Source organism: Lutra lutra, chromosome 8, assembly GCF_902655055.1.
Source record: "Lutra lutra chromosome 8, mLutLut1.2, whole genome shotgun sequence".
Taxonomy (NCBI): domain Eukaryota; kingdom Metazoa; phylum Chordata; class Mammalia; order Carnivora; family Mustelidae; genus Lutra; species Lutra lutra.
In genome coordinates this window covers 78132964-78154581 of record NC_062285.1, presented here as the reverse complement: position 1 = coordinate 78154581, position 21618 = coordinate 78132964, and the positions used below count along the sequence as shown (strand labels likewise).

Below are 21618 nucleotides of genomic sequence, written 5' to 3'. Positions count from 1 at the left end.
TACTCTATACTCTCCAGAGAGGTGATTATACATAACAATAATTTCCATGGTTACCATTACCATCTGTCTGCTGAAAAAGAGATTAGTGTTTTCAAGTCATTCCTTTCTGAGCTGCCAGGTAGATTTAGTTGCCTACTTGCCTTGCCATCTGAATATATCATGGGCACCTCAAACTCTATACCAAAGAAACAGTACCACCTCCATGTTGTTTCTGAGGCAATACGCTGGCAGTTCCCAACTTGGCCTCCTTCTATATTATCTACCCCCAAAATATATGATAATTCCATCTCCTATTTCTAGAAGTTGTCTATTTCTTTCCTTTATTACTACTACTTTACTTCTGCCACTCACTATCTTTTATACAGACTTTGGATACATTCTATTAACTTTTTTCCTTGCCTCTAATTTCCCCCAAATTAATGTAAATTATCATTATGTCATACCTACACTCAAAAATTTCAATGTGTCTGCCCCTATCTATGGAATAAAATCAGACTCACAACTCAGAATACTAGCTACCCTTCAAGCTACTTTCAAAAGTAATTTATTGTTAAAAACTCCTGGCACAGAAGTACTATCTATATACTCATAATAACTTAATGCATTCTGCCATGCCTTACTGGTAGTAAGTAATAACTTATATGACTGTAAATTCTTTAAGACAAAATCACAGTCATCACATTGCACGGTGATGTGCAAATACGAAATTTTCAAAATATTTGCTTACTAAATTTAAATCTAAATCCAAATCTCAAAAGTTAGTGCTATGTTTGGTTGGCATATTATATTTAATATCTACGGATACACTACTTAGAAGTATTTCAAAGTTGGCTTTAAAAATCACATATCTTGGGGCGCCTGGGTGGCTCAGTGGGTTGGGCCGCTGCCTTCGGCTCAGGTCATGATCTCAGGGTCCTAGGATCGAGCCCCGCATCGGGCTCTCTGCTCAGCAGGGAGCCTGCTTCCCTTCCTCTCTCTCTACCTGCCTCTCTGCCTGCTTGTGATCTCTCTCTGTCAAATAAATAAATAAAGTCTTTAAAAAAAAATCACATATCTTTTCTACAAATATATACTTATATACACATACGTTATTTGTGATGATAACTGTTAATACCAAGTACTTATGAGGGTCACAACATATATTCTCTTTTAACAATAATTATCTAAATCTGCAGTATTTTGATGTCATTCCAGTCCTGTGTAATGTAAATGTAACCATAATACATATAGCAGAATTCTAAATTTAACAGGAAAAACAAGAAAGAAAAAAACTCTGGTTTTTCTGTAATGAGGTTTTATACTAAAAAAAGTAGATTGACTTATACCAAAAAAGTAGATTGACACCACTAATGAAGTCAGTGTTTAAATTCCACTTACTTAGAAAGAAACCCAATATTACAGACAGAAATACCTTTGCAGCAGATACTAATGCCTCTTTATTTCTTTGCCTTTCTTCCTCCAAACATTTTTCCAGTATTTCCTGTAAATGATAAGACAGTTGGGTAGACAGTAAATGTATTGTTTGAGATAATTATTTGAGGTAACAACACATTCTTTCTACACTCTGAGCAAACTTAAAGTATTACCTTCTGTTCTTGAGTCTGCTGAATCAAAGCTTCCTTTATTTTTTCTTTCAGCAGTTCCTTCTCTGTATCTAGCATTTCAAGGAGCCTCTGATGCTACAAGGAAAGATAAACGGACTATGATTACGGCTCTGAGACCAATAATCTATCAAAAAGGAGTATAGCTCGTGGAATTCACTGGCCTGGCTGCACTGAAGTAGTCACTAGAGGAAACAATGGGTAGATTGCTGAAACGAAGACTTACCAAAAAAAACCCCCATTCATCTTTTTCCAATCAGCGCAAAATAACTTTTGGTGGCCCCAAACTCAGCAACATACATGACATGAGATCTAACTTAGGTACAACTAGTCCAAATTGGAAAATAAATCAGAAAATGATAAAATGTCTTTAATCAAAATTAAATTTAGAAAAACTACTCACTAAAGTTATTAGTCTACAGCAAAAGAAGCAAACAAATAACTGATGTTTGATGAATGATCATAACATTATTTGTGTTTCTAGTAAAGCATTGTTAAAGAAATGGAGAGGTTATTTACTGTTCTCACTCTAAGATTCAGAAAATAAAACAGTGACAGGAATTTATTTATGTGATAGCTAATGTTACAATATACGGAATTCATGTATTTACTTTTACTCCAGTGTGCTAGCAAAAAAGCACACACAGCCATTAGCCAGTTTTCATGGATTGGGCACTTGGAATTGAAAGTTTTCCAAGAAAATTCAACTTTTGTATCATCAGTATCTTCAACAGAGAGAAGCCAGATACTTGTTCTGGAACAGTGCTTTTATGAGGAAACAAAACCAAAAAGAATATATATATTTCTACTTACAAAGATTTCTCATTCAGTTACTAACGGGCAAAGAAGAACATTTTCTCCAATTCCTCTGATTTTGAAGCCTCTTTAAATATGAACTTAATTGAATATCCAATATTTTAAAATGGATCTATGTCTTTCAATGTTGTTCTGAGTTAAATATTTTTTAGGGAACAGTCCACATGAAGAGTAAGTGACCAAACAGCCATGTCTAGTTAAGAGAATCTATTATTCCTATTTTTTTTAAGATTTTATTTATTTATTTGACAGACAGAGATTACAAGTAGGCAGAGAAGCAGGCAGAGAGAAAGAGGAGGAAGCAGGCTTCCTGCTGAGCAGAGAGCCCAATGCAGGGCTGGATCCAGGACCCTGGGATCATGACCTGAGCGGAAGGCAGAGGCTTTAACCCACTGAGCCACCCAGGTGCCCCTATTATTCCTATTTTTAAATATAAATTTATTTTTTACCTTTATTTTTCAAGAAAATAAGAAAAATTACATGATGTGCTTTTTCATTAAAAAAAAAATCCAAACTGTGATACAAATTACAACTTGATTATGAGAAATTATTTGTACCATATCAATTTGGGAAAAGCAGCTGACAAATCAGTAGACGTTATCATATGCTAAGTTCTGAGACTTGAATTTCATATTCTTTTAAGTCTAGATATACATAAATGTCACTGAATCAGAAAAAAAAAAACGTAATCCTCCTTCAAATACACACACGAGAAAAAAGTTTAAAAATGTTATACCAGGCAAATAATTAGATTTAGAAATGATAAATACAATTCCCGTATGAAACCAAAAATATTCAGTTTAGGCTTTGTGGTAGGGGTAAACATAACGAAATAGAAAACCAATAAAAGCTATAAGAATTAAACTAAACAACGAAGTTTTCAGAGTCATTAATAACTTTGAAAATCACTTCTTCTTAAAAAGAACTGTTACATTAATAAGACAGGTTAATGGAAATCATTAAGTAATTAATTGTGAGTAGGCCAAGTTTCTCCAGTGGTCCAAGAACTAGTTAAAGAGGGTATGTTAGCTGAAATGACAACGTAGTGTTTAGAAAATTCATTCCTGATCATTATTTCTTCATTCTGACAGTACACTATAACAGAAGACTACTCTTGAGCTTTCTTCTATAAGAATAAACTCAAAATTACCATTGGAAAGAAGTATCCTACATAAAAGATACTTTAAGTAAAATCATCCATCTGCTTGAGAAAACACAATTAGGTTACTGAATTTCTTATACATACAGGTCATGATAGCTGATGTTTTGGGGGCATTTTTCAGGTTTCAGAGATTGTTAAAAGGGCTTTACATGTAGTGGTACCACATTAAATCCACAACAAACTGCTGTATCAGGCAATATTCTTCCTCATTTCAGATGAGTGGCCTGAGATTTAGAGAAGTTATGAAACTGCCAGGTCTCTAATGAATTACTTTGGCAATGATCGTATCAGTATACTCATTATCAACAGTAATAATTACCTATTAGCTAAATGTGGCCTCAGCATTGCCCTGATGTTACCCAATATCTAAAAGCTACAAGTTGTATGTCAGGTAAGGCCTCACTTGCATTTGGTTTTAAATAATTTTTTTTTAAAGATTATTTATTTATTTATTTGACAGAGAGAGATCACAAGCAGGCAGAGAGGGAGGAGGAAGCAGGTTCTCTGCTGAGCAGAGAGCCCAATGCGGGGCTCGATCCCAGGACCCTGAGATCATGACCTGAGCCGAAGGCAGCGGCTTAACCCACTGAGCCACCCAGGCGCCTCTTGCATTTGGTTTTAAAAGCACTTGACTAGGGCCACCTGGGTGGCTAGGTTGGTTCAGCATCTGTCTTTTGGCTCAGGTCATGATCTCAGGCTCCTTGGACTGAGCCAGGCATTGGGCTCCCTGCTAAGCAGGGCTCTCTGCTACTCCTCCTGATTGTTCTCGTTCACTCCTCTCTCTCTGTCAGATAAATAAATAAAATCTTTAAAATAATTTGACTAACATATACTTCTGATTCTTTTTTCAGAACATTAAAATAAGATGATTTTCTGAAAAAAAGTAATATAAGGAGAGAGGATTCAGAAAGACGCTGAATGGCATGAGAGATGTTAACTCTTAAAATTAAAGTTAATTTATCAAATGAATAATTTACAAGTAGCTAATCAAGAACAACGGAAATGCAAAATATGTTATTCTTATGAAAGTGTCAGGTGGTAAAAAATCACCCAGAGTTCTATCACCTAAATGACAACCATTGAGGCAAACATCCTTCTGGAGGGCTCTCTGTGTATGTAAATATACAGCTAGATGTATACATTTTATATATTAAGTTTATAACTACCACAGCCTTTTTCAACTCAACAGTATTGTTATTTCTACAGAAACATAATTATGCTATTATTTTTATTACACTAATTATATATTTTACCAAGTCCCACTTATAAAAAAACTTGATTTTTGTGCATGCACCTTGGGAACTTATATAATTATGGCCTCATTAAATATTCCTAGAGTTGTTATTGGCAGGTTGATGACTGAGCATAGTTTATATTTTGATGCATGTCCTCAAACTGTATTCCAGAAAGAAAATACAAAATTATACCATAGTTGACTACTGACGATCAATAGTAGGAAAAAAGACAAGGTAGATTCTTCCAGAGAACGGAATCATGGACTGGATGAGCAACTAACCAAGGAAACTGTTCCACTGTTGGCACAGGGATACCAACAATATTTGGTATCTGCTATGAGCCAAGCATGGCTGTTTATTTCATCATTCTCCCTGTTTGAAAATGGGAATTTTTGTTGCATCTTTTCTGTTTTTCTTCCTCTTTCTGACTGCACTGAATATAGTTATGGGTGGTAAAGGCAAGGGCCCTTCTATTTCCACATTATCTATTTTTTTTTTTTTCAAAGTTCCTTTTTTTTTGTGGGGGTGGCTTGAGTCAGTAATTTTCTCATTTAAGATGTTTCTCCAATGTTTGGTCATCTTTTTAAATCCATGCGTACGAAAATCTCAGACACAAAAACGCTGGTAGGAAATTCTGTGTATGTGGGGAAGCTTCACAGGAACTGCGAAGAGCTGGCTTCTTCATGGTTGTGGTGGCAATTCCCAAATGTCAGGTCTATGTAGCACCATTTTCTCTTAAGCTGCTCTTTTTGCCTAGAAAAAAAATTCCCCAATCTTCTCACTGGTAGGATATGGGCGAAGAGGGTATGGGTAAAAAGGTAACTATAAGGTGGATTTTGGGATAATCTCCCAGTTTTTAGTTCCTGCCTGATGAGGTCAAATTAGCAAGTCTGACTACTCCTTTGTCCTGCTACGGTATACAGTAAGTATCTGAATTAAGAACTATGTGGATGGAAAGTTTCAACCATTCCTCCTGCTTTTCAAGCTCCACCGTACCCAGTGCCCCTTTTTCCTGAGGCATTCTAGGGTTTTGTAGGACAGAGCAGCTTGTTTCATAAGGGTTTCACCTCAACAGTCTAAGATTACAACGTGTTAGCCTCTGCTGAGTCAGTGAGATTTGCCTGTATCTTATCCCCGTTAGTTTATTGCTTTTATTTATTTGTTTTGGTTTCTTTTGGTGTCATTTTAGTGATTTTTGAGAGAAAAGAGGTAGAGAAGGTAGAAGAGATGAGCATGTTCAGTTCACCGTATTTATCTAGATTTAGAATCACTTTTTTAAAAAAGATTTTATTTATTTATCTGACAGAGATCACAAGTAGGCGGAGAGGCAGGCAAAGAGAGTTGGGGGGAAGCAGGCTCCCCACCGAGCAGAGAGCCTGAGATAGTGACCTGAGCTGAAGGCAGAGGCTTAACCCACTGAGCCACCCAGGCGCCCCCTAGAATCACTTTTTAAAACACTGAATTACATTTGAGTTTCTGACTCAACTTTACGTGCCAAGCACTGTGTTAGGAACTTTACAAGTCTTACTGGGAACCCTCACAACAACCCAGAAATGTCTTATTAATTACATTTGACAGATTTTCAAACTGCGTTTCAGAGAGGTTATATAAATTGCTTACATTCACAGGACTAATTAATAGTTAAACTAAAACTGGGACCCAGTAAGAGCTGAATAGAAAATCCATGGACTTTACACTAGATTATCTAGAATCAACATACAACTAAGGGCTCTGTTACATCTCGAAGGACTGTTTCTTTGACTTTCTGAGTTTCAGTCATATACTGGTACTGTTCACCTAGTCTTATAGTTATGTGCTGGTCATGATATGTCTCTTCTCCCCCAATTCTTGTATCTGGCCCCTTAACAGAATGTAATGGGGATGGCAAGATCACAAAAACTAGAAGGAAAGGGGACTCATTCTTGACAAATTAACTTTTATGGGGGGCGGGGGCAAGACTGTAGGTTATTTAGGTAGCTGAATCTCTCCCACTGGAATCCCAAGAAATACACACAGCCAAAAACTTGACTCAGCAATCAATACCTGTATCAGCCAACACATTTTCTTCTTCTCAAAGACACACATACTTTCAGGGAAGAGACTTTTCTGAAAGAATAGATAAACATATAAGCCACAATTACAAAAACTGTATTATGGTACTTCTGTAAGGTCAAAAAAAGGCATTCTTCTGTTCCATTTGTATTTTGGGGGCATCTCCTTGGGAGGGAACATATCTCATTATAATTAATACAGACATTAGAATCTTATTCCCATAGTGTAGTGGTTATCATGTTTGACTGAAACACAGGCAGTGGAATCAGACAGATCTGGAATCAATCACTAGTTCTTCCCTTATAAAAGGTACAACTTAAATTTTTCTAAGCGTCTGTTTTTTCTTTTATCATGTAAAGCTAATTATGCCAAACTCACAGTTACGAAAATTAAATGATGTAATGCAGGTAATGTATCTGATACTCAAAAATGTTAACTAGACTTCCTGTCAAATAGCTGATAAAAGTATGATAATAAAGTTCACTTATGAAGAGGAATTTTTTTTCTTTTCTTTTTTTTTTATTTTATTTTATTTATTTGACAGAGAGAGATCACAGGTGGGCGGAGAGGCAGGCAGAGAGAGAGAGAGAGAGAGAGAGAGAGAGAGGAAGGGAAGCAGGCTCCCTGCTGAGCAGAGAGCCCGATGTGGGACTCGATCCCAGGACCCTGAGATCATGACCTGAGCTGAAGGCAGAGGCTTAACCACTGAGCCACCCAGGTGCCCGAGGAATTTTTTTTCATATAAAAAATTAGTTGCTGCTCAAACATAAAGGCCTCAGAAGGAACATCCATACCCTTTTTCAATAATAATTTCAAAAATATCTTTCAGTAAAATAGAGTGTTAACTTTTATAATCCATACCAATTTCATTTCCGTGGGTATTGCTAACAGGTAGACCTTATAATCAGGGCTCTACTCCTGTCAGAGCACCTGAATCTAGGGAAAAATGATCCAAGACTAAAAGCAGCTGCTCTAGACATTCCATTTTGAAACTTCTTAAATTGTTTTCTTATTTCAATATAAATCAAGATTGCAATGGATATTTGTTCTCAACATGACTGCTGTATTTCCTATTTCCAGACTTGAGTGAGACCAAACCCTCTCTGTAAAATCCGACCACGACCACTCTGCTATACTTTGAGCACAATGGGTAACGGTAGCAACTCTGAATCCAAGGACACAAAACGTGGTATTTGACATTTTAAATATGAGATGCAGTATGATCTCCTGAAAGTGAGGATTAGAATCCAGTTTATAGGGTTTTTCTGATGATTAAATGATCATATACATGAAATGTTTTTCATAAAGCATAGTACCTACTTTAAGTGTTCATAATCTTTAGTTGTTAGAGTTATGAACTTCAGTAGAAAATGTGAGCAGTATCCTGTGGATGTTCATTTTCTATTATTCCTTTTTTGTTAATATTTGTCTTTTTTTGTTTAAAGATTTTATTTATTTATTTCACAGAGAGAGAGAGAGACAGATCACAAGTAGGCAGAGCAGCAGGCACAGAGCGGGGGAAGCAGGCTCCTTGCTGAGCAGAGATATGGGGCTTGATCCCAGGACCCTGAGATCATGACCTGAGCTGAATGCAGAGGCTTAACCTGCTGAGCCATCCAGGCGCCCCTCTATTATTCCTTGTTAAAAATTGTTTAGATGATCAATCTTTAAGGTAGAAATTCAACAACATACTTTAATGTCTTATTTTTATATTAAATTTTCCTACATTAAAGTTTATCTTTATGTATCAACTTATAAATTATACATAATTTCTACATCTATATGTAAATGTATAAATTCATGCTTTTTTTCAAATATGCATACAAGAAATATTTGCTTGATGCCTACCAACACAGGATAATGTACTAGTTTCTAGGGATGGTGCCCTCACGAATATTAATATCTAAAAGACAATCCATGAATCAATTCCTTACATTTCAATTATAGAACTATTGTAAGAAAAAAAATCTTCAAGGAATACATTAACAATGAATTTTTCCTCTCACTGCAAAATAACTTTTAGGCTTTGGAAATAAATAAATAAATAAATAGAGAGAGAGAGAGAGAGAGATGGATAGATAAATAAAAATGAACCCCTCCCCCCCAAAAAAAAATACAACACACAAATTTTAAATGACAAGTCAGAACAGAAAAAAATATAACTATAGAGTACATGTCTCATGATGAACACTAAGCAATGTATAAGATACTATTATATTACTACAACTGCTACTTCTACTTCCATTTTTCTTTTGTGGTAAAATATAAGTGCAACAACAAAAAAAATGTCTTCTTTTTTAAAGACTATTTATTTGAGAGAGAGAATGGTGGAGCTGAGGGGAAGGGAGAGGGAGAAAGAATCTGAAGCGGACTGAGCTCAGCACAGAGCCTGACGCAGGCTCCACCCCACAACTCTGAGATCATAACCTGAGCCAAAATCAAGAGCCAGATGCTTAACCAACTGAGCCACCCAGGTGCCCCACAACAAAAATGTTCTATTTTAACCTTTTTAAAGTAGACAAGTGGCATTAATTACGTTCACAATGCTTTGGAGCCATCACCATTGTCTCTTAATTTTTTCATAATTCCCAACAGAAATTGTGCGCCCATTAGCAATGACTTATTGCCCCTCATCCCAGCTCCTGGGAACCTCCAACCTACTTTCTGTCTCTAAGAATTTGCCCATTCTAGACATTTCACATAAGTGGAATCAAATAGTATTCATATTTTTGTTTGGCTAATTTTACTTGGCAAAATGTTTTCAAGCCTCATCCATGTTGTAGTATGTATATGAGTATCATTCCTGTTTATGGCTGAATGATAATCCACCGTGTACATACACCACTTTTGTTTTATCTATTCATTCGTTGATGGACACTTGGGGTGTTTCCACCTTTTGGCTACTAGAATTTGCTGCTATGAATATTCATATATAAAACTGTATTTTGAGTCTCTGTTTTCAATTCTTTTGAGTATATATCTATTAGTAGAAGTACTTGGTCACATAATAATTTTGTTTAATTTTTTGAGGAACCACCAAACTGCTTTCTATGATTACTCCATTTTATATTCCCACAGCAATGTACAAGGATTCTAATCTTTCCACATTCTCTATATTTATTATTTCCTTTTTTCTTATTATTACTATAGTCATCTTAGTAATTGGAAATGATATCTCATTGTGATTTTTTAAAAAATTTCTGTAATATGTTGAATATCATTACAAATGCTACTTCTACTTCTAATACCCTACTACACCTTTTCAACTATTAATAGTATTATTAGCACAAATAGGAAAATGACTAGAGGTCTTTTTGCAGCCTTTATAGGACTGCAGTAGAAAGTGTACTGGACTTGAGGTTTGTTTCTTGTCTGAGACTCTGCAAAAGCAGGGATGACTTTCCTCTCTGGGCCAAATGACTTTCTTCTCTGGATGACTTTAATCACTATAAGCTAGAAATTATAATGTTAAGAAACAGCTGGGCCAAAAAGATTTCATCCTTTCTTTATTCTATCTAAATAAAGTATAAAGCGTATCTGGAGATTGTTTGTATTACATCTGCCTTCTGCCTCAATACAGAATTCCTTAATTGTCCAAAAGTACCAGCACCCTAGAAATGGCTCACAAGGTTTTTGATGATATGAGGAATGATAAATACTTTCTTCTGCACCTTACTAGCTGACCATTCCAACGTGGGGATGTTCTGGACACATTTGTTATATAACTCAGAGACAAAGCTGAACCAACTGGCAACATGCAATCATAAGATTCTTGTCAAATATTTATAACCAAACACAGAGGAATTTCCGTCAAAATTTCAAGACATACCTTTATGCATTTTAAAAGACACTATGAAAATTAATTGAAATCTATACCAGGAAATCTCATCTAGGAACAGTGAAGAGTTTACTACATTTTGCTTATCTAAAATATTCTGTTGACAGATTCATAAAAATTGAAATTTTAGAGTTTTTATAATATTAAAAAAATGCAAACTAAACAGGTCTATTAATCTTACAGATTAGATGCTTAATGCAAAGGTATCAAGGACAGTCCTTTGAAATTCAGCCTAAAACAAAAGGCATTCAGAAATAGATTATGCTATTTCTTCCTCTTGGAAGAAGTTCTTCCAAGTGAAAAATGTTTGATGCAGACTCAAAATATAAATATGGAGGTTATATGGTTTTTACTTGATTCCTATAAAAAATATTTAAAAATCTCTTCTTTCTTGGAATGTGAGTCACAAGAGGTATTATAAAGAGATTTAATCACAATCACACATGGAGAGTGTTTTATATATTAAATGTTAGACTAAGCAGTTACAGAAGCTCTTGTTCAGATATACAATTATCTATTTATGACAGGTCCACAAACATCACCTTATTTTATACGTGGGGTATGTGCGTGGGTGTGTTTAGTATATATTCTGTAATGCAAACCCAAGAAGCATCATCTTTCACTTTCTGTAAAGCACAAACACTGAACAAGATCAAGTGGTCTGGTAGGAAAGTCTTAAAGCACAAGCTCGTATATTCCTCCATTTAACATGACTTTACAGACACTGAATAAACTTAATAAATGTCTTAATGTAAAGTGAGTCAGAGACATTTCACCCATTCATGGACCAACACATTAAATATTGTTTAGAAAGAAAACCTAAAAAAGATAAACTATGAGATTAAATCTACTCATAGCAGTTACCACAAGTCCAATAATATCAATAAACTTCTTAAAGTGAATAAAATAAAATTATAATACAAGCTACACTACACTTATTTCACCTAAACAGACATATTTCTAATAGGCATGAAAAAATGTAAGTAAAAAAGTTATTTGCCTTTAAGGGACAAATACAAAGAAATGAGACAAAAATTGAGTGATACATCAGCATAAAAAAAAGTAAGACTGGTTTATACTTCCATAATGAGGTTTCTATATTTGGATAGTGTACATATTATTAAATGCCAAAGATATGTCCCAATCCTAAGTTTAAGTAGAATATTTCTGCTTCACCATTTTCAAATGAAATAGCTTTTGAAAATACATCTGAATCCTATTATTTCATTGACTTGCCTAAGCACAATACAATGAGCTTGCTTCAACAAAGAGTGCCTTTCAAATGGACATATGAAATAAACAACACATGTATATAAGATACTCCCCTTAGCAAAAAAGAAGAAAAAAGAAACAGATTTATCCGCACCTCCTAAAAAACGTAATACAACAGGTGTAGTACTTTTCAGGAACCAATTTGATAACCATAGTAACTGTCCCCAAGTCTGGTCTGTGCATCCTGCTCCTAAAATTTATCATCAGAAAATACCAATAGGGGGCGCCTGGGTGGCTCAGTGGTTAAAGCCTCTGCCTTACGGCTCAGATCATGATCTCAGGGTCCTGGGATCGAGTCCCACATCAGGCTCTCTGCTCAGCAGGGAGCCTGCCTCCTCCTCCTGTCTCTCTCTGCCTGCCTCTCTGCCTACTTGTGATATGTCTGTCAAAAAAAAAAAAAAAAAAAAAAACTTTAAAAAAAAAAAAAGAAAATACCAATGGTTAGCTCTCAATTTCTCATGTTTGTCAATTTTATAACCTCCACTTTTATACTCTGTACAGTAATGTCCCTAAACTAGTTAGAATCAGACATTTTTGAGAAATAAGCTAACAAAAGAATATTCTGATTTACTGCAGAATGAGGATCTGCTAGACAAAAATCAATATCAGGAGCACAGCTCTTACAGTTAGCATTGTGTTTCTTATGTCAAAAATTCAGTTTTATCTTTATTTTGTGTATGTATATGTATGTGTGCACATATATATACACATATAATACACACATTATATTATACATATAAAATTTTGGAAAAATAAGTGTTGATGTAAGTGATAGGAATATATGTTTCATCAAACAAATGCAATTATGATAAAATAGAAATCATTAAACTTGTTGAAATGAATGAATTGTTGCCCTTAATTGGATACTCCGTGAAGTAAAGACAGTCTACACAAAGTTTCTAATACTGAAATACTACAACTAAGTAATCTGTCTATAAAGATGAGGTATATAAAAATGAATTAAAAAGGTAAGGTATAATTATTGATCTCATAATTTTTAGATGTCAGGGAAATGAAAACTCTTATATTAGGTAAACTTACTAATCAGTATTAGTGTATTTTCAAAAACACATTTCGTACAATAGTAGGAGACTGTTTATAATGCAAAAGAATAAAAACAATATACAAGAAGATACAGTGAAATTTGTTATAAAAGTACAAAAGCCAAAAAATTTAAAATGTCCAACAAATGGGTTCAGTATAAGAAACGATAGTATGTCAACTAAAAGGAGCATCATATGATTATTAAGCATAAAACTATGCATCAATATAGAATTATGTTTAGGGGAGCCTAGTGGCTCAGTGGGTTAAAGCCTCTGCCTTCGGCTCAGGTCATGATCTCAGGGTCCTGGGATCGAGCTGTGCATCAGCAGGGAGCCTGCTTCCCCCTCTCTATCTGCCTGCCTCTCTGCCTACTTATGATCTCTCTGTCAAATAAATTAAATCTTTAAAAAAATATATGGAATTATATTTATAAATATATTTATATTTATATAATTATATAAATGTATATTTATAAAATACAATTGAAGAAAAACCACAAGATTATCTAAAGCCATCATTATTATAACTGTAGTATTATAAGTACTTGAATAAATATTGAAAGGGATCATAAGAAAAAGAACACTATTTTATTGGGAGACTGGTGGATAGAATACTATCCTTTTTAAATTACTACCATTCTAATAAAATTCAAAAGACAAAAAACAGAATGTCCTGAAATGGCAGTAGGAATATCATAACTGATCTATAAGGGAAAAATGGTGGACAGGACTAAAATGTACTTAAAATACTCAAAAATAAATAATCTAACATACATTTCATCTATATTTTAGAAAAAAACTGAGAAGCTGTGAAAATGAAGATTTTTCACAAGTAATTTACTCTTTTTTTGTTGTTAAATTTTACAAGGTACAGAAAGACACAGGCATAGGGGAAAATCTGGATTAGATATATTTTGTTGGGTAAATATTTAATCCTAGTGCTCAAATCTGACCCTATTAGTCTATGGTATGATATTATCAGCCATTTGGAATTAAGAATGCAACTGATTTCTGTGCATTGATTTTATATCCTAACACTTTACTGAATTCCTGTACAAGCTCTAGCAAATTGGAGGTGGAGTCTTTTGGGTTTTCCACATAAAGTATCATATCATTTGCAAAGAGTGATAGTTTGATGACTTCTCTGCCGATTTGGATGTCTTTAATTTTTTTTTTTATGGTCTGGTTGCTGAGGCTAGGACTTCTAGTACTATGTTGAATAGCAGTGGTGATAATGGACATCCCTGCCGTGTTACTGTCCTTAGCAGAAAAGCCCTCAGTTTTTCTCCATTGAGAATGATATTTGCAGTGGGTTTTTCATAGATGGCTTTGATGATATTGAGGTATGTACCCTCTATCCCTACACTTTGAGAGTTTTGATCAAGAAAGGATGCTATACTTTGTCAAATGCTTTTTCAGCATATATTGAGAGTATCATATGGTTCTTGTTCTTTCTGTTATTAATATTGTGGATGTTGAACCAAACTTGCAGCCCTGGAATAAATCCCACTTGGTCGTGGTGAATAATCCTTTTAATGTACTGTTGGATCCTATTGGCTAGTATTCTGGTGAGAATTTTTGCATCTGTGTTCATCAAAGATATTAATCTGTAATTCTCTTTTCTGATGATGTAATTTTCTTTGTCTGGTTTTAGGAACAAGGAAATGCTGGCCTCATAAAATGAGTTTGGAAGTTTTCCTTCTATTTCTATTTTTTGGAACAGTTTCAGGAGAATAGGTATTAATTCTTCTTCAAATATTTGGTAGAAATCCCCTAGAAGCAATCTAGCCCTGGGCTCTTATTTGTTGGGAGATTTTTCATGACTGCTTCAATCTCCTGACTGGTTATGGGTCTGTTCAAGTTTTCTATTTCTTCCTGGTTCAGTTGTGGTAGTTTATATGTCTCTAGGAATGCATCCATTTCATTCAGATTGTCAAATTTGCTGGCGCATAGTTGCTCATAATATGTTCTTATAATTGTATTTCTTTGGCATTGGTTGTGATGTTTCCTCTTTCATTCATGATTTTATTTACTTGGGTCCTTTCTCTTTTCTTTTTGGTAAGTCTGGCGAGGGGTTTATCAATCTTACTAATTCTTTCAAAGAACCAGCTCCTTGTTTCGTTGATTTGTTCTATTGTTTTTTTTGTTTGTTTTTTGTTTTGTTTTGTTTTGTTTTATTTCTATGTCATTGATTTCTGCTCTGAATTTTATTATTTCCCTTCTCCTGCTGGGTTTAGGCTTTCTTTGTTGTTCTATTTCCAGCTCCTTTAGGTGTAGGGTTAGGTTGTGTATTTGAGACCTTTCTTGTTTCTTGAGAAAGGCTTGTATCGCTATATATTTTCCTCTCAGGACTGCCTTTGCTGTATCCCACGATTTTGAACTGTTGTGTTGTCATTATCATTTGTTTCCATGAATTTTTTCAATTCTTCTTTAATTTCCTGCTTGACCTATTCATTCTTCAGAAGGAGACTCTTTAGTCTCCATGTATTTGGGTTCTTTCCAAATTTCCTCTTGTCATTGAGTTCCAGCTTCAGAGCACTGTGGTCTGAAATTATGCAGGGAATCATCCCAATCTTTTGTTACCGGTTGAAACCTGATTTGTGACCCAGGATGTGATCTATTCTGGAGAATGTTCCAGGTGTACTAGAGAAGAATGTGTATTCTGTTGCTTTAGGATGGAATGTTCTAAATATATCTGTGATGTCCATCTGGTCCAGTGTGTCATTTAAGGACTTTACTTCCTTGTTGATCTTTTGCTTGGATGATCTATCCATTTCAATGAAAGTGGTGTTAAAGTCCTCTACTATTATTGTATTATTGTTGATGTGTTTCTTTGATTTTGTTATTAATTGGATTATATAATTGGCTGCTCCCACGTTAGGGGCATAGATATTTAAAATTGTTAGCTCTTCTTATTGGACAGACCCTTTGAGTGTGATATAGTGTCCTTCCTCATCTCTTATTACAGTCTTTGGCTTAAAATCTAATTGATCTGATATAAGGATTGCCACCCCAGCTTTCTTTTGATGTCCATTAGCATGGTAAATTGTTTTCCACCCCCTCACTTTAAATCTGGAGGTGTCTTTGTGTCTAAAATGAGTTTCTTGTAGACAGTATATTGATGGTTTTTTTTTTTAATCCATTCTGATACCCTGTGTCTTTTGATTGGGGCATTTAGCCCATTTACATTCAGGGTAAGTATTGAGAGATATGAATTTAGCGCCATTGTATTGCCTGTAGGGTGACTATTACTGTATATCGTCTCTGTTCCTTTCTGATCTACTACTTTTTGGATCTCTCTTTGCTTAGAGGATCCCTTTCAATATCTCTGGTAGAGCTGGTTTGGTGTTTACAAATTCTTTTAGTTTTTGTTTGTCCTGGAAGCTTTTTATCTCTCTTATTTTCACTGATAGCCTAGCTGGATATAGTATTCTTGTCTTCATATTTTTCTCGTTTAGTGCTCTGACTATATCATGCCAGTTCTTTCTGGCCTGCCAGGTCTCTGTGGATAAGTCTGCTGCCAATCTAATATTTTTATCATGGTATGTTACAGACTTCTTGTCCCGGGCTGCTTTCAGGATTTTCTCTTTGTCACTAATACTTGTAAAGTTTTACATAGTAGATGATGGGGTGTGGATGTATTCTTATTGATTTTGAGGGGGGTTTTCTGTACCTCCTGGATTTTGATGCTTGCTCCCTTTGCCATATTAGGGAAATTATCTACAATAATTCTCTCTAATATACCTTCTGCTCCCCTCTCTCTTTGTTCTTCTTCTGGAATCCCAATTATTCTAATGTTGTTTCGTCTTATGGTATCACTTATCTCTCAAATTCTCCCCTTGTGGTCCAGTAGTTGTTTGTCTCTCTTTTGCTCAGCTTCTTTATTCTCTGTCACTTGGTCTTCTATATCACTAATTCTCTCTTCTGTCTCATTTATCCTCGCAGTAAGAGCGTCCATTTTTGATAGCACCTCAATAGCTTTTTCGATTTCAGCTTGACTAGATTTTAGTTCACTTCTCCAGACAGGTTTTCTCTAATATCTTCCATGCCTTTTTCGAGCCCAGCTAGCACCTTGAGAATCATCATTCTGAACTCTAGATCTGACATATTCCCAATGTCTGTATCAATTAGGTCCCTAGCTTTTGGTACTGCCTCTTGTTCCTTTTTTTGTGGTGAGTTTTTCCACCTTGTCATTTTATTCAGATAAGAATATATGAAGGAGAGAATAAAATACCAAAAGGGTGGCAACGACCAAAGAAAATTGTACATTAACCAAATCAGAAGAGACCCCAAATCGTGGGGGAAAGAAAGGGGGTAAAAAGAAGTTAAAAAAAATTTAAAGAAAAAAAGAGAAAGAAAAAATATATATTAAACTGGTGAATGGAACAGAGCCACCCACTTAATTTGGGGAGTATTTTCATCTCTAAAAGAAACTACCTCCCAAAAATTTAAAGAAAGAAAAACATAAACACACACACTCACACACACACATAAGGGTAAACACAATGAAGGAATGGAATATGACAGTAAAGATGAAAATTTTTAAAAAATTCTAAAAAAGGAGTTGATAATATAAGTTGGTTAGGAAAAGAAAGAAAAAGAAAGTGGAGAAAATTTGCTCAGCCTGGAGACTAGAACAGAGGCATGTGCTAAATTTAGGGTATATTTTGATCTATTAGATCTATTAGATTATCTAGATATATATATATCTAGATCTATTAGATCTAGAAGAAGTTGTATCCCAAAAATTTTTAGAAGAAAAAACCCTATGTGTATAGAAAAATTAAGTTAGATACAATGAAGGATAAAATATAACTATAATAATGAAGGTTCAAAAAGATTTTTTCTTATGAAAGGTATTGTTAAGATTAACTAGTTAAAAAAACGTTAAAAGAGAAAAGAATAAAAGTTAAAAAATTAGAATAATAAAACATAAAATTTAAAAAACTAACTTCGCAAGACTAAAGAATCATGGGGAGAAAGCCATGAATTCCATGCTTTGCTTTCCCCTCCTCTGGAATTCCGCCATTCTCCTTGGTAAGTGAACTTGGTCTTGCTGGATTTCTTGCTGATCTTCTAGGGGAGGGGCCTGTTGTAGTGATTCTCAAGTGTCTTTGCCCGAGGTGGAACTGCACAGTCCTTCTAGGGGCCAGAGCATGTAATCTGCCCCAGGTTCGCTCTGGGGAGCTTTTGTTCCCTAAATGCTTTCTGAAGAGTTCTGGAGGACAGGAATGAAAATGGTGGCCTCCCAATCTTCGGCCCAGAGGAGCCGAGAGCTCGGAGCCCCACTCCTCAGTGCACCCTCGGAGAAAAGTGCTCAATCACTCCCATCTCCCTAGCCTCCCGTCGCGCTCCGAGCTCACCCAGCCTGTGACCAAGTGTCTCTGGCACACAGCCCCACCTGGAGTCTTCAAACCTAGCAGATCCCTGCCACTCTTCCAGTGGTGTCTCCCTAGATCTGCCACTTGTGGGGTCCCTGCTCAAAGAGCAGTGGCCTCAGTGTGTGCACAGTTTAAGGTAGCCCCGAGTTGAGAGATCACTCCTCAGCTCCGTCTCTGTAGCTGGCTTCCCTGCTCTAATACCTGCAAGCTCTGCGACACTCAGACACCCTCGATCCTTCTGTGACCCCGCAGGACCTGACACCACACTGTCCCTGTGAGAGCTCCACCCCCGCTTAGCCTCTGGAGCAATGTCCCTCAGTAGAGCAGACTTTTAAAGGTTCTGATTTTGTGTTCCGTTGCTTGCCAGGAGCTGGCCCCTCCTCCCGCAGTCTATCTTCCCGCCGCTTTGGATTCACTTCTCCGCAGGTCCTACCTTTCAGAAAGTGGTCAATTTTCTGTTTCTAGAATTGCTGCTCTTATTCTCTTGGATCTACTGTTGGATTTGTAGGTGTTTGGAATGGTCTGATAAACTATCTAGCTGATATCCTGCTACCTGATGTCATTTCAGCTTGCTACTCCTCTGCCATCTTGACTCCCCCCCCATTTAACCTATTTTTTAAAGTGTCAAAAGTATGAGTAAGAGATAAGACATAAAATGAACATATATATGCTTAGAAAAAAATCATAAGGAATATGAAAATGAAATACACATTAATTGAAAGTTAAAGCTCAATGTTTGGCTTAAGTTTTATTTTATGCAGAAAAGTAAGGACAATAAGACAGATGTGAAGAGACTGCACAAGAAAGAACACAGATAAAAATTTAAAAATATGCTAGAGAAGTATGAGAGATATTGATGACAGATCAAGAAAGTTTAACATATTATATTAGAGTTCTGGAGGGAAATAACAGAGAGAATGAGATAGAAGCAATTTTCCATATTAAAACCCAATACATAACATAAACATTTTTTTAAAAAATTTCACACCAAGTAGTATTAGGTGAAAAAGCAGAACTCAAAGCAAAAAGAGATTCTGTATCAGCAGCCATAAAGAAATAATTAATCACCTATAAAAATAGTAATTAGTATTTACTTAGAATTACATGTATAGCAAAACTACTCTAGGAGAATGAGAAAAAATAAGTTTATTGTGATTTTAAAAAAAATTTTACCAAGAACACACCTACACAGAAGGACTTTCCAGTGCTATCCACTTTTTTTTTTTTTAAGATTTTTATTTATTTATTCGACAGAGAGAGATCACAAGTAGACAGAGAGGCAGGAGGAGAGAGAGAGAGAGAGAGGGAAGCAGGCTCCCTGCTGAGCAGAGAGCCCGATGCGGGACTCGATCCCAGGACCCTGAGATCATGACCCGAGCCGAAGGCAGCGGCTCAACCCATTGAGCCACCCAGGCGCCCCAATGCTATCCACTTTTAATTTCATCTCAATGGATGTAGAAAGTCATTTAATAAAATTCAACAGCTTTTCATGATAAACACTTATTGTGATAAACATAAACATGATAAACACCTATCATATTAAAAACAATAAATATTCTCATATAAACACAGGATTAAAAACTATCATGATAAACATGATAAACACATGACAATTTGAATATAGAAGAAACATAACTCAACATAAAAAAGACCATATATAAAAAGTTCATGGCTAACAGCATACACCATATGCAATGGTGAAAGGCTGAAAGCTTTCAGAAATAAGACAAGGATCAGACATAAGACAAGGCTTTCAGCCCTTCTATTCAACATAATACTGGATGTTCTAGTCAAAACAATTAGGTAAGAAAAATTAATAAAAAGCATTTAAACTAGAAAGGAAGAAGAAAAATTATCACTGTTTGCAGATGACATAAACTTACATCTAGAAAATCCTAAAATGGCACCAAGAAGTGTTATAATAAATGAAACTAGTAAAGAGGTGCCTGGTGGCTCAGTTGGTTAAGTGTCTGCCTTCAGCTCACATAATGATCTCAGGGTCCTGGGATCCAATCCCACATCAGGCTCCCTGCTGAGTGGGGATTCTGCTTCTGCCTCTCATTATCCCATCCTCTTTCCTCTCTCAAATAAATAAAATCTTAAAAAAAAAATAGAAATCAGTAAAGTTGCAAGATAAAACAAATATACAAAACTAAGTTCTGCTGCTGTACACTAACAAGGAACTATCTAAAGAAATAAAACAATCCCAATTACTATAGCATCAAGAACAATTAAATACTTAGAAATAAATTTAAACAACATGAAATATATGAACACAAAAAATTATAAGACATTGATGAAAGAACTTGAAGAAGACACAAGAAAATATCCCATGTTCATGAATTGGAAGAGTTAATATTGTTAAAATGTCCATGCTATCCAAAGCCATCAACAGATTCAAAGCAATTCCTATCAAAATTCCATGGCATTTTTCAGAAAAACAATTCTAAAATTTTATGGAACCACAAAAGACCCTGAATAGTCAAAACAATACCTAAAAAAAAAAAAACAAACAAAAAAACAAAAGTGGTGCATCACACTTCGTTTTTAAACTATATTACAAAGCTACAGTAATCAAAACCATATGCTGATGGCATAAAATAGGCACGCATACCAAGGGAATATAATCAAGAGCCCAAAAATAAACCTATTTATATAAAATCATTTATATTTGACAAAAAAGCTAAGAACAGTCAGTGGAAAAAGGATAGTCTCTTCAATAAATGGTACTGGGAAAACTGTATATTCACATGCATGAGAATAAAACCTGGACCCTTAGCATATACCATACACAAAAAATTAACTAAAAATGGATTAAAAACTAAAATGCAATAACTGATGTCTTAAAAAAGAAGAAAATACAGGGGAAAATCTCCTTAACATGATTAATCTTAGAAATTACTTTTTTTTTTTTTTTTTTTAATGGCAGCAACAGCACAAACCAAAACAAGTGAGACTACATAAGACCAAAAGTTGGGTACAACAAAAGAAACAAATGAGAACAATAAAAAGGAAACCTACAGAATGGGAGAAAATATTTGTAAAGCATACATCTGATAAGGGGTTAATATCCAAAATATACAAGGGACTCATACAACTCAGTACCAATAATATGTCAATAGAAACTTCCAAACTTGGAGAGCAAACAGGAAAAAGGAGAGAGACAGAGAGAGAGAGAGAGAGAGAGACTAAAAGAGAAAACCCCAAGAGAATTATCC

At 35.2% G+C, this 21618-nt stretch overlaps 1 protein-coding gene across 6 annotated transcripts in view; it reads right to left on the bottom strand.

The window, feature by feature from the left end:
* The window catches only part of CCDC91 (coiled-coil domain containing 91), a 377326-nt gene that overhangs the window by 116903 nt on the left and 238805 nt on the right, over positions 1-21618 (bottom strand). For 4 of the 6 annotated variants that reach the window (XM_047741685.1, XM_047741684.1, XM_047741683.1 and 1 more), the window contains exons 9-11: positions 6858-6920; positions 1587-1679; positions 1412-1480 (exon numbers count right to left, since the gene is read on the bottom strand). In XM_047741685.1, the coding sequence (XP_047597641.1) occupies positions 1412-1480; positions 1587-1679; positions 6858-6920 (225 nt within the window). The remainder of the gene's footprint in view (positions 1-1411; positions 1481-1586; positions 1680-6857; positions 6921-21618) is intronic. The other 2 variants (XM_047741686.1, XM_047741688.1) reach the window with 1 other exon arrangement.